This window comes from Leptonotus elevatus, chromosome 2 (assembly GCF_054856555.1).
Source record: "Leptonotus elevatus isolate MCC_2025b chromosome 2, RoL_Lele_1.0, whole genome shotgun sequence".
NCBI classification, from domain to species: domain Eukaryota; kingdom Metazoa; phylum Chordata; class Actinopteri; order Syngnathiformes; family Syngnathidae; genus Leptonotus; species Leptonotus elevatus.
In genome coordinates this window covers 17,689,050-17,703,533 of record NC_141240.1, presented here as the reverse complement: position 1 = coordinate 17,703,533, position 14,484 = coordinate 17,689,050, and the positions used below count along the sequence as shown (strand labels likewise).

General features: G+C 39.2%; 1 protein-coding gene across 1 annotated transcript in view; it reads left to right on the top strand.

Moving 5' to 3' along the window:
• Window positions 1–14,052, top strand: part of cntn3a.2 (contactin 3a, tandem duplicate 2) — a 62,848-nt gene extending 48,796 nt beyond the window's left edge. The window contains exons 16-23 of the mRNA XM_086069156.1: window positions 1,639–1,788; window positions 3,065–3,135; window positions 4,149–4,383; window positions 4,772–4,881; window positions 6,399–6,585; window positions 10,711–10,823; window positions 11,995–12,163; window positions 13,813–14,052. Of these exons, the coding sequence (XP_085925282.1) occupies window positions 1,639–1,788; window positions 3,065–3,135; window positions 4,149–4,383; window positions 4,772–4,881; window positions 6,399–6,585; window positions 10,711–10,823; window positions 11,995–12,163; window positions 13,813–13,910 (1,133 nt within the window). The 3' untranslated portion in view covers window positions 13,911–14,052. The remainder of the gene's footprint in view (window positions 1–1,638; window positions 1,789–3,064; window positions 3,136–4,148; window positions 4,384–4,771; window positions 4,882–6,398; window positions 6,586–10,710; window positions 10,824–11,994; window positions 12,164–13,812) is intronic.
• The last annotated feature ends 432 nt before the right edge of the window (window positions 14,053–14,484 follow it).

The window sequence follows — 14,484 nt, the reverse complement described above, 5'->3', positions numbered from 1 at the left end:
CGTTTGTGATTATGAAAATGAACTGGCCCGTGTGATTGGATTGTTGGATTCTAACTCTGTCAGGGACCTTCAAAAGAATGAGGTGATGAAAAAGCATCCATTGCAATAATTTATTCCAGCACTTGATACTCGGAAATCTAATCACAGTGCATTGCTTGTTCTAAGGATAGTGTGGAACGAGAGTTGTGTCTGTGGCAAATACTGAGGAGGAAAAAGATCTAACACGTTTAGAAATAGCCTGGACGGGCAAGAAAATGTCCCAGGATGCTCCATGGTCCAAGTCTATGGGGCAAAATGAGAGAGAAAAACAGAACTTGAACTCTGCCTACAGGTCCCTAATCAGGTGAACACAGGCTCACATAATTGAAGCTCATAAATTCACAGTTGGGGAACAAACAGCTGCTCTTCTGCACTGCAGATCAATAGATCTGAATTTCCAGTGACCATTCACCAGTCCAGACTCCAATCTGGACCTTGCCTCTCAATCATCCAAATTGCCCTGAGATTATGGAACACACAATTGGCCCCGCAAATCCCAGTTGCAGTCATTAATAGTCTTTTTCACTAGCCAACATAATGCTTTAAATAAATGGCTCATCTGCATCAGTGGAGGTCCCCTAATGTTAACACGAGAAATTGGTGATGGTTATTCTCACACTAAGTAATGCACTGCAGCTATCCCGGGTGGCCAGTCAGTCACAGGGCACATATGTCGAGTTTTTTGAAGTTTTGCCTCATTCTTTGCCTTAACTCGAAAACGGGAAACAAAAGGATGGACTGTAGGTGATAAACTCAGATGGCGTGTCTTCTTCATAGGCTAGCTACTAGACTAGTAGTTTTATTTGAATTGAGGTGTCATAATCAGAAAAACTTGAAAGAAAACAATATTGCCATTGATGCATAAAATAAACTTAGATAATCATTGTTATTATTTCCTAAACATACATTAAAATAACTAAGGAATAGTATGGCTATTCACCAAACACTAAACAATATAGCCTACCCACATGACATGACAGATGCACCAGCTAAGCTAAATATTCTTTAGGCAAGCCACATGGTAATTAGCATTCACTATTAGCATTTAATGCTAGCATTAGAATGACAAGCTAATTGTTGAGCTAATAGCTAGAGTAGAATGAAACTAACATTTGAAAATCTTCCAAGTTTTGCATGTTTTCATTAGCATAATGGCTAAGCTAATAGCTAGGATAAAGACAAAGCAAACACTAGGCCTACACTCACATGAGCAATTTAGAGTCTTCATTCAACCTACATATTTTTTGGAACGTGGGAGAAGTTTGAAGTACTTGGGGAAAACTCAGACAAGCACAAGGAGAACATGCAAACTCCACACAGGAGGGCCCGAGATGCAAATCCTTATCCTTTTGCCCGGACGGCTGCATGGCATACTAATCATTGCGCCCCACCCTACTGCCTGCACTTTTGCCATAACAAAACAAACATTATTTCACTTAATTAGTCAGGTTTTTGTTTTATTGTTAATTAATGCTACGTGACTGTTATGAAATCACTCCTTCAGAATGTGTCAAGTTTTCAGAACACCGCCATTTGTATGATTTCCCTCTGAATTTACATGAAGGAGTTGTCTTAAGTGTGTTGTCTGTGTGTTTGTAGTTCCGGAGATAATTGATGGGAGCACACTGACAGCCACTGTGGTAGACCTTAATGCCTGGGTGGAGTATGAGTTTCGGGTATTGGCTAGAAACAGTGTCGGAGTTGGAGAACCCAGCCCTGTGTCAGTCAAGACAAGGACAGAGGATGCAGGTACACAATGTAATCTTCTAAGATCATTTGGCAAATTACAACAGGAAGAAAAAAATGTGGAATATTTTTCAAGTGTGTCTTTGTCAACATAAGTTTGTCCAATTGTGCTTATATGCAACTTTCTTATCAGTTTGTATTACGGTCTGAATTTGTTTTTTAAGATGCATCCTCTGTATGAGGGGTGTCAAATATACGGCCCACGGGCCGGATCAGGCCCACACAGGGATTAATCCGGCACGCGAGACAATTCTGGAAAGTAAAAAAAAAAAAAAAAAAGTGTAATGCCAGACCAATTAATCAGCCAATTAATCAGCCGGCCACAATCAAAACATATAAATTCGTAATTTCACAAGCAGTCCTCAGATGAGCAATGCAACTTGGACACGGAATCGTCCTGGATGTCATCATTTTACACACAACGTGAAGTTACGGTTTGTTTAAAAAAATATAAAATACAAATATTAGACCGACATAAACGGGTTAAATATGACAAATTCAATTACTGCGAGCATATGATAAGCATTAACGTCCTTATAACTTCATTAACTGCGTCACACAATGCCTTCTGGGAACAATATATATGCAAAACATGTATGATGATTTAATACATCGGGAACTCATACAGGCAAAGTGTTGCCGCGTTCCATTTGCATTTGTGTTATTTTTGGGAACAATATGATTACAGTTGAGCTCCGTAATTTAGAGCTAGCCCACAAATAGCGAAAATCTGCGTATAATTTACGGCAATTGTTTTTAAGTTATATACCATTTTTATACCGATCCGGCCCACTTGTACGTATATGTTTTAATACATGTTCCTCTATGCAATTCCCAAGCTAATATGAGTTTGACACCCCTGCTCTATATAATGTCATTAGGGTGTTTCCATTTACAGCATATTAAAAAAATAATCATTTGTAATGGACAGAACTTTAAAACATATTTGTCAAATTTGATTTGATTTCAACCAAATCGGCTGTGTACCCAATAATGGCAAACTGAGTTTTAACCAGATCTGATCCGGATGATAGCAATTAAAATTCCACATTGAAAATCTCATTAAACACAGTCAAAGTCTAATCAATGTCCTAAGTCTCATCAAACCAAATCATGAGTATGTTATTAAATTGTATTCCCTTAAATTCACTGAATGTTCTTATTCTGGTTAAATCTTTACCTCCTTGAAGCCTTGCCATTTGTCTCTGCTCTCTGGGTGCTCTTGTTCTATATCAAGAGTTTCTTATGTGGAGGTGTTGACAAGTTCTCTGTTGTGTAGTCCCAGATGCAGCGCCAGGTGATGTGGGCGGAGGGGGCGGAAGCAGGTCAGAGTTGGTCATCACATGGGAGGTAAGTCATCGATCTTTTGTTGTTCATTTTCATTAGATCATAAACCCCAGAAGTGGTGACACTAACGGCATCAAAAATGTGAAGGCTTTTGTCTGTTTATTATTGTTCAGCCAATTGTATAATGCAATGCAATGAAGTAGCACAGGTAGCATGCATTCATTGTAATGCTGATACAGTAGGTTTGAAAGTGTACTGCTGATTCCATTAGGAGCAATGCACCAACAGATTGCACTCTTATTCTATATATTCAATACACAGCAACAATGAGAAAATTAACGTACGTAATTAAATTGACTTTCTGTCAATACGCTTAGCTCCATCAGCACCCTATAGTTTACCATTCAAAAGCCAATGTCTCGTGAAACATTTTCATTGTCTTTGGGGGCAATTAAATTGAAATCTGCCTAGCAACAAATGGTCAGCCAAATGCGTGATGCGCATGTAAGTAGAAAAAAAAAACGGAGAAATTCTGTTGACCTACTTTGCTGTATGGACAGTTTTGTTTCCATATCATATTTATGTTTGAGATTCATAAGTTGTATTGCTGATGTATGACTTTGAAAAAAACAAACAGCCTGTGCATTATTTTTCCTGGTCCCATTACTATACAGTAAGTTCCTATCAACATATACAAGACTGCACTGGTTGATGCTACATGTTTCTTGTTTTAATTATTAGACCCCAGTGAGCTACATATGGGTATAAAAAGGTGAATTATTAAGAAATCCCTATTTCCTGGTCAAATGTTGAGTGCTTCAATCCCATTTTTATGACACGAGGGCTCATAAATTTGTTAAGCACCGTACATAAGGCGAAATGACGTTTTCATTTCAAAGATACACTGTTGTGAGCTTTGCCACTTTTAAGACCATTTTCTTCATTTCATATTGTCAGGTGGGTCTCAAAAGCAATTTGAGGGTCACACAAACTGATCACGTCGGCCCAAGGGCGGGATGAACGTGAGTGGTTTGTATATGTTTTAATATCACTATAGTTTTGTGTTTCAATCTCAGCCTGTCCCTGAAGAACTACAGAATGGTGAAAGCTTTGGTTACATCATTGCTTTCCGCGCCTTTGGAGAAGTCAGCTGGACCCACGTTGCCACCTCTGCCCCTGGCGCTTCCCGCTATGTGTACCGCAATGAAAGCATTGCGCCCTTCTCACCGTTCCATGTCAAGGTTGGCACGTATAACAGCAAAGGGCAGGGTCCCTTCAGCCCCGTGGTCACCATCTACTCTGCAGAGATAGGTAAGCCAGTGAGCGCCAGGCAAATGTTTGCAAGGCTGCAAAACTTTCTGAATGCCAAAAGAGGACAACAATCATAGAAGTATTTTTGTTGAAGGCACTCAAGAACATCATGAAGCACGCTATGCGTATAATCTTTAAATCAAGAATTGTAAAGTGTAGACATTTTGGAACACAAAGAACATTGCTTGGAATTATCGCATATTTTGCAAACTCGGAATCAACTGACAGTTACATTCACGCGCTGCGAAAGGTTCATTCTTTTGGATTATTGCCATCATTTTGAGATGCTATGCTACCAATGTAATTCATGTTTAGAGAGACAGATTTATTCTTTGCGCCGATGTAAGAATGCAGTGATGCTAAGTCCGGCTCCTATTGTCTGCTTCAGAGCCAAGTGGGCTGCCAATTGGTGTATGGGCCAGAAGTGTCTCAGCCTATGAAATCGAAGTGAATTGGCAGCCTCTCTCCTTCACCCCTGAAAGGGTCCTCGGCTACGAGGTACATTTTACCCTTTTCATTTGAGATACAGAAATGGCATGCAATGCAATTCAAAATTCAACCTGGTTATTGGTTGCCCTGGAAACGGTTGGTTTAGTTGGGCTGCTGCTCTAGTTGAAATTATATAGCGCTTTGTAACATTGCGACAGGCATCCTGACAGACTGTTTGCACCAGAACAAAAGAAAATTGCCTGCCCGCACTTTTCACGGTGGCTGTCAATTACAGGGTAACATGGTCAATACAGTGTCCACACAGCACTGGATGTCAAAATGCCAAGAAGCGCCAGCGCCACAAATAAAACTGTTTACGCTCTGAAAATGTTTTAGTTCAAAAACACTAAGAATCTGTTGCACATATATGACAGCTTGGTTTCCAGCCTAGCACCAAAAAGCTTGTCTTGAATTCAAAAACACGTTGTTTGAATATATGCAAACAGAAGTACACCATCGGCTGGGTGACATTATTCCCTGTGTAATATTAATATTTGATTTTTTTATCCAAATGTACAAGTATTATTCCATGTTTTCATGAAAGCTAATAAATTGCATACTCTTTAGATTATGAAAAAAATATTTTCAGTTGTCAGTTATTACTCTCTGGAGATGGATGGGATTTAGAAGTCTGACTTGACAGATTGTGATGATATGACTTTCTTCCATAAAAAATAAAAAGTCATATTTGCTTAAAATGTCCATCTCATAAAGTTTATTTTGGTGCTATTTCATATCTAAGAGATGAGCAAAGGCTAATTGTATTACTTTCAGTGATATAGTCTGAATATGTGAAAACATTGAGTATGTGCTTTGCGTGATAATTGTCACAATTCAATATGCGAGTATTTATTAAAAACTTGTTATGCTTTTAAGTTGACCCTTTATGATACTAGAGGATGGATTTTTTTTAAAGTGCTTATTTCATCGTTAGTGATATGTAGGAAATTAAATGTATGTGTTAAATGATATTTTATTGGTAACATTTCTATTCCACTATACTGTATCTACGCAGAAAAAAATGTCCCAGAAGGTCTTTTTTTTTTTTTAGAACTGCACAAATAATTTAATTGTAATAATGTTTTGATTAAAAAGCTCATTCTCATAATAGAGTTTTGGTCCTTCTGAGATATGGTTTGGGGATCCGACGTGACACAATTGGACTACTGCATCCATCTCATTTAATGGTTTAATATCTCTGAAAATCGATGATGTTTATCACAGTCGTTTTCTACTCAGCCATACTGCGCTTCTCTTTTCTGGCTAAATAAGAAGTTACTCCAAGTAAAGTAAAATAAAGGCTGCCCGTTCGAACATCTCAGCGGAAAGCTCGAATGCTGTGATCTCTCTTCAGAAGATACAATCTGAGGTGATCATTTAACAGTGCCACATGCCGACACATCCATAACAAACAGTCCTAATGGTTTGGTGCCACACGCTAAATGAGATGCTTTCATCCATTATTTTCCTGGGACTTGGAGTTCTATTAGTTTGATTCAATCAGTGCCTTTGGATGTCCCACATAGGTGGTGTACTGGGAAGATGACACAAAACCAGAGACCATGGGGAAGGTCCGCGTTCCGTGGAATCACACCTCGGTTACAGTTAGCGGCTTGGCAGGGCACACGCAGTATTTCCTGACTGTCAGCGCCTTCAACACAGCGGGCACCGGCCCCTTCCTTCCTGCAATCAATGTTACCACAAAAAAACCTCGTAAGTCTTCCCGACACCCTGCTGCTCTGCTGCTTGATTTTGTTTACACTTGGATGATTATCTCGAGGTACAGTCTATGGAGGGTGCTGTGTGTTCTGTTTGTCCCTCCGTGTTGCTTTTTGATGTTCTCAGCTATGTCAGAGAAGACAAAGTCAATTACTGAGTACATTCATTGCATTCCCAGTGCAAGAACAACGTATTCTCTACAGTATATGGCCATTAGAAAAATGTCAGACTTGTCCCCCGCTGGCCTGCACTCACACATGACTTTCTTATATGTTACATTACTGCAAGTTTCCTGACTCTGGGTTCATTATTTGAGTTGCTCTGTTTATTTATATTGTGCGAGTTGGTCATTAAAGGTGCATTTTGCAGTTTAAAAAGGTAATATTAAAGCTTTTTTCTACATCATGCATTCTCCAGCAATGCCCAGATGAGTATGAAGAGCCCTGACTCTTTAACTCTGACTATACCTATCAGCTTTACCACTGGGAGAGAGCACTTTTGTACATTTTTAACTTACTAGCAGTTAAATTCACACGACAGGACTAGATGAGTAACTCTTCTCAGACACATCTGTTTTCTCTCTCAGTCAGTGTTTGTTTGACTCCTTCAACGTTCATCCTGACTGGGATTGGATCATCAGTTCATAGAAGCACCTGTTGAGCAGAAGCACCGGTGGCTAAAGTCAAACTGTTTCAGGGTTTGTCCTCTCTCGACCTGGATTTCCCAACCCTGACAATGTGTTATAGCGGCACTACCCAGTGAGCCATTCAGCCACCACATCTCTCAGTTATTGTAGATAAGTTAAACGTGATCAAAACTGTTTAATTTCAGTTCAATAAATGTATTTCATCCTTTAAAAGAAAATAAATGAAAGGGGACAGAAAGAAGTAAAAACTTGTTATATCTGCCCCTGATCAAAAATAAAAAAATAACACATAATGAATGACAGCGAGTGGTCAAGACACTTTCAATGTAGCAATTCTATAAAATATTTCAACAGCATGTCATTGTGCTATATATATTTTTCCAATAATTGTGCTTTTATACATGTCTGCTCGTCTTAATTTGTACTCACTTTCCCTTTTTTTTTATATAAAATTTTTATATTGAATGGTAACATTTCATGATGGACTTTATAAATAAATAATAATAAGTCGGTTAAACTCCATCAATTCATTACATTTTAAATGTTTTTGTAAATAATGGATTAGTGTGGTATCTGTATCCACAGCCAAAAATGACACAAATAGCATGTTTCTGTAGAAGAAAGACGGGTTCGGTATAAGTTTTGCCAGCACACCCCCCCACTTTTTTTTCTTTTTTTTTTGAGAGAGCACAGTATTGTTCACACTTCAATGCAATAGGTCAAGTATGGAACAATCAATGAATTATATAACAATAACAAAGCATGTGTATCATTTCATTTTATTTCAAGAAGTCCAACGTTGAATTGAAGTCCGTCAACTTTAACCCAACTAGTTGAGAACACCATTTTTAAAGAGAGTGTTTGAAGCATGTTACTGTTGACCGCAGTCTCTGACTTCATGGGCCCAAACCCCTTTGGTTTGAATGTCAGCGTTTTAGGCAAGGAGAAAAGGAGGAGGAGGAAAATGGCACTCTCTCAAACTGGAAAAGTGTAAAGGTGGAGTTAATCTAACACTTGGTTTTGTCTTACTTTAATTGATCAACTCTGTGAGATAACACCTATTCTGGACACCATTTAACTCAGAAAATGTTAAAATTACACTTCGGGAGTAAAAAATAACTCCTAAAAATGTGACTCTTCAATTTTTGCTGTGTTGCACCGTAACACATGCATGTGCTTAATTGTGCTTGAGGAGTGTCATTCATTATTTGACATACACTGTACATTGTGCGCTGGTGTACATAAAATTCCATGGACTTTATTGACTGTGAAATATGTCTAGTGGTTGGATAAATTTCTATTGTGCATGGTGGCAGTTAATATGAATAACTGGTGAGAGGAGCCATCAAATGAATTGCTGTATATCACACATATTCCAAAAGTGGATTGCTGTGTTTTACTAGGAAGGTGCATCTGTCACTCTGTAGCACAGTGGCTATTAAGCTTTTTACAAAACAAATGCCTTTCAAGTATTACTATTTTGACTAATGTTAAAACACAGTGGTGCAATAGACCTGTTTATCAAAAGCAAAACAGTGGTTTTATTCCTACTCTAGACTTTAAAATCGAAAACTCTTTCAAAACCTTCCCCAAAGGTCATTTCCCTAAAATATTGTTCACAAATACAAATCTGTCTAAGTCTGTGTTAGTGAGCATTTCTCCTTTGTAGGGACAATCGATCCAACCTCACAGGAGTGGCATATCAAGTTACTGATTAGACAGCATGAATATTGCACAGGTGTGCCTTCGGCAGGTCTCAATAAAAGGCCACTTGCCTGACGCTAACCGCACCCGGTATCTGCCATCTGCCCTGAACAATGAAAACCAGGATTCATCGGTAAAGAGAACACCTCTCCAATGTGCCTAATGCCATCAAATTTAAGCAATGGCCCACTCAAGTCGGTTGCAATGGCAAACTGCAGTCAGGTCGCGACCCTGATGATGATGACAAGCATGCAGATGAGCTTCCCTAAAACGATTTCTGACAGTTTGTGCAGAAATTCTTTGGTTGAAGCCGCTGTCCGGGTGGCTGGTCTCAGACGATCTTGGAGGTGAACATGCTGGTGTGGTTACATGTGGTCTGCGTTCGTGAGGCCGGTTTGATGTACTGTCAAATTGTCTGAAACGCTTTTGAAGCCGGCTTATGGTAGATAAAAGAACATTCAAATGTATGGGCAACAGCTCTGGTGGTAGACATTGCTGCAGTCAGCATGCCAATTGCACACTCCCTCAAACTTGCGACATCTTTGGCATTGCGCTGTGATAAAACTGCACACTTCAGCGTGGCCTTTAATGTGGCCAACCTAAAGCACACCTGTGCAATAATCATGCTGTCTAATCAGCATCTTGATATGCCACACCGGTGAGGTGGGATGGATTCTCTTTACATGTGAGATATGCTCCCTAACAGATTTAAGACAATTTGGTTTCAAGCAAGAGAATATGGATGCAAATCCTTGGCAATGAAAGTCGGAGCAATCATGTGAATCGCTTGACACTCTCCAAGTTGTGTGACAGTTTTTATATGTTTAACTTGTTTTGATATGACTGTACAGTGTTTCTCTGACAGGCAGAAGAAGTTCCAACTGGCTGGGTTTCCTGCTTGTCTGGGTTAAATTGTTTGATGTAATTTCTCCTGTTTGTTGTGTTGGAAAACGATCCTTTAGTTTTCCGCGTGTTCGTCCTATTGCGGGTAATGAGAATGTTGATTTTCTGAATATAGACTGGAGATCGGTGAACAGGTCCTTCGAAGGATTTATTTTACAGAAATTTCTGGACACAGACACGTTTACAGACAAAACGCTGCAGTTCCTCTTGCAAGTGTGTCGATTCCTCCCAATTGCAGTCATCTTATACTTTCAGCATAGCGATCCCCCCAAACACCTCCCCTCTCCCCTTTCTCACCAGTCCTGCCCTTAAGCCCCACCCCTGCCCCCTCTCCCAAGACAGACAGCACTCAATACACATTGACAGATGGCCGATTGATGTGGAAATATAGTAGGTCTCAGACAAAATGGCATCTTTGCAGCAAATACAACTTTACAAAGGAATAATTTTTAACACATTTGCTCCCCCAACCAGATGGCTCATTGCGTGTGAAAAGGAAGGAAGAATCTTCAAACATTCCGTCACATTATTCCACTCATCAAGCTTTACTGAGGAAATTAAACCAGTTATGACTAAATCTAAACAGTTATAACTAAAATTAAAACTGTTATAATTAAGTCTGGGCAGAAGACTGTCAACAGTTGTGTTACCAAAATATTTTTGTTTTGTTTTGTTTGCTCGTACACTTTTACTGCAGCGCTCCAAATGTGAGTCCATTATTGAAATTTATAAATCACACCACACAATTTTTTGTTACCACTCTACTGGAATATTTTGCTCACTCTTTTTCAGCCCTTGCCTCACTGGGATTAGGATATGTCTTGTTATTTGCGACACTGTCTAACTTTGCAAATATATCGTCACAGCACCGTCCCAACCACCGCTGGATATTGAATGGACTCTAATTGGCTCCCAACTTTCTCTCTACTGGGAGCCTGTAGTGGCACTGGAGTCCGAGTCAGAAGTTATAGGTTACCAAGTGAGTTATTACTTATATCTACACTGCCATGTACAATACTTAACAAATTGATTTTAAGGTATGGCTTATGACTCAGCTTTGCTAAATAATGACATTGGTTCAGCGTGGGTTAAGTTCCGTCTCAGTGGCGGTGGGAATGTGAGTGTAAATGCAATAATCGTCTGTCTCTTTATGGACCTTGACTGGCCACCAGCCTGAAGTCTGCTGTCGATCTCCACAGCACTGAACAAGATGAGCTGGCGTGTAATTTAAAGTACCTCAGATAAGCCCCAAAATAAATTTCCAATGTTCTAGTAACCTTTTCCCTAATATTTTTTTTCTTTCTAGCAGAAGCCTACAGGTTTTGTAGCAGCACTCACTGCTATTTCAAACTGTACTCAATTCCCTGCACCTTGTCAAAAGGCACCAGTTCCAGCTGAAGAAAAACAGCCCCAAAGCTTGATGCGCCCGCCCACATGCTGCACTCTAGGTGTCATCATTCTTTTAGTGATGAGTGGTGTTTTGTATTCACTACACATACCTGTTGAAATAATGGCCCAAAAACATGTTCAGAATTTTGCAAAAACATACTTCATACTTGAAATCTACCAATTGTACTCTGGGGAAATACGTTATGGTCTGATGAAACCAAGGTTGAAGGTTTTTAGCCATATTTCCAAAAGGTATGTTTGCTTCCAACACAACTCTGCTCATATCATTGAAGAAGAATGAATGAAGAGCATGCCATACGGTCGGTATCATGCGCTGGGGCTTCTTTGTTCACCTGGAATTGGGGCTGTAGTCAAGGTTCAGTTCAAAATATTAGTCAGCATTAGCACAAAACCTTAAGGCTTCTGCTAGAAAGAAATGTGAGGAGAATCCTACTAAAATGTCTGAAACTGATGTATTTTATTTAGTCAGAGAACTTTAGCTACATGCACACTCCCACATTGGTTTATTCTGGACACAGCCACATCACAGTTGTAAGAGGTTGTGCACCACATTATTTGCATTTTCCTTTTCAATGCTTTCTTTCAATTGCATTGTACATGCTTTATTAATCACACTCTCACAAAAACATTTTGTAGTCCTCTTTTTTTCCAATAGCACAAAATCCTTGAATATAGTCTGTGTGGACTTTTTATATTAGCAAGTCTATCATGTTCATTTTGCCTACCTTTTTCCTATTCAGTTGTCATACAGAAGAAGTCAACTCAAAGATGTAAACACCTTCACAACAACCAATTCAACAGCAGAGCTGACTCTCCCTGAGGTCGATGATGAATACATCATTCATATTCAGTCCCTGAGTGAAGGAGGCCTGGGCCCTGCTTCAGATGCCATTCGAGTCCACCAGCTTAGTAAGCACCTTCTTTCAATTTTAAGAGGTTCAAGGAAACAGCCTTTGCTCTTGCATGAAAGGGAAACATTGACTGCAACACTTTTATTTGCCCACAACAAATTCAATGTGTTTTTTCGGTGCTTTTTGTCTTGTACCACTGAGCACGCTGACCATGACATGAGGATAAGCTGGGTCATCAATACAAAATATATTCTATTTTCCTCTTATTTTGAGTCACTTTCAAAATGAATTAACTTTTGAAATTTGGTCCTGAGTAGTTCACACAACATCGTTTAAGTCCCCATCCCACTCAGCGGGCTCAAACCGCTGAATATTGCTGCACAATTCATCTCTGTCGCAAGTTGACTTCCTCTCTTACCATATAAAATTACTGTCCTGTGTGACTCCACGGGGGATCGTCTTCAAATGTAGATGCTCATTTGCATATAAAGTTACAGTTTTATCTTCCGTTCACAAAAAAAACAGCAGTTGAGAGAGGAATAAATTTAAATATTGTATGACAAAAATTGATTTCTTTGAATATATGAGCGCTCCTAAATAAAGTATGTGGCATGGGAAATGTGTTCATAGACATTCCTAAGCATTGTAGCTTTTTTCTTTTTTTTTTAAGAAATCAGATTTTTCTGTCTTTATTATGTGATCGTGGGAAAGAAGGCATTTTAATCCTCGACTAAACTGTAATGGCACTCAATAGAGCAAAGATGTAGGAGAGTATTAGGACCACACTGAATATGAGAAAAGTGTGTGAATAGAATTCTGAGAGTGAAACGTAATTATAACTTTCTGAGTAAATTTGTGGTTTATCATTATGACCATAATATATCACAACCAGGGTTATAATAGTTTTAGAATTTTCATTATAGTTAGTTTCAAGAAAGCTTTTTTTCCACCACGCTCCATCAGCTGGGTCTGGCAGGTCACTGCCCCAGCAAAAAAAATTATAATAATAATAATTAACTCTCTGCATCTGCACCTTTTATCTAAATTGGAACAACATTTGAATGGGTTATTCCTTCACTTATACACCGAGCGAAGTGGTTGATGTATGGTGTATGATACAATTCAATAGGGGCAAATTTTCAAGTGGACCAATTTGATTGGTACGGCTGTAGCTTTTGCCATTTATGTGTCATTTTATTGTTCATGAATTATGTAACTATATAATAGCTCTGCAAAACTCAAACTATTCAAGATAATTTCGATTCAAAGAAGCAACAAATCCTCAGCAACATCAAACTGATTTGTACCTATTTATACCTTTCTCATAAAAGACTATAAAATACGATGTGATACGAGTTTCCAATTCAAATGGGTTTTCATTACATCCCTAGTAGAAATGTGTGTGTGATCTAATGAAGTAACCAAGCAACAATTGCCTGTCAAAATGTGTTAAGTGACAAACACAACCTGCCAGCAGCTCGTGTTTCCTCTTTATGCAGATTGCCACTATAGAACAGCATTTAGCATATTAACAGAGTAGCAGGATAGGCCAGCCCAATATAAATCTGTCAAAAGTGTCATTTTCACTTCTTTTAACCATCTGTTATTGTATCTTCCAGTTATATCTCAGAGATATCACATTTAAACAAGAACTGATGAGCTGAGATGGCTTTTTCACACCCGTTTATACCTCTGTGTGTGCTACAGGTATGAGCGCTCGTGGCTCAAGAGCCTTGATTGTGGACGCATCGCTGCCCTCCCTGCTCCTCGCCATCGCAATATCAACATTCAGGTCGACACTGTGATGCATTTGCTCTGTTTTTAACGTCTGTTTTAGTTTGGAGGTGTGCTAATTTTGCGGGTACGAGGATGAGAAGTAGAAGCATCGTCCGTCTCCATTTCAGCCTTTTGTTCTTCTTCTCTACTCTAGAATGATGCAGATGCCTTACTTCCATTCATGTGCCACAGTAGTTTCAGCCTTCCTATCATTATGGTCCCAAACACAGACTCTCATTAATGAAGATCTTTGTGTATTCCGGACAACTCCGATGAGAAGTAATGTTTTGTATTGTGAGGTTTTTCCTCCCTCTGTCTGAATTGGCAAGCAGGAGCACAATCTTTCACACGCGTCCGTGCCTTTCAAGCTCATTGACAGAGGAGAACGACACTTACAGCCATCTTCATCTTTACTTCCTTGTTGCCGGTCCCGTCCCAGATTCCAACTCATAAAAGTAAATTTACCTTGTATGATTTGATTATGGAGCGCTCCGTTTAGCATGAGGGCTCCTCAAGGTTTTTATGCCTTAGAGCAGTTCTTGTTGCTTTCCTGCAAACTGATGGATTGGCCTTTACTGCGCATTTACCAAGACTGCATGTGCA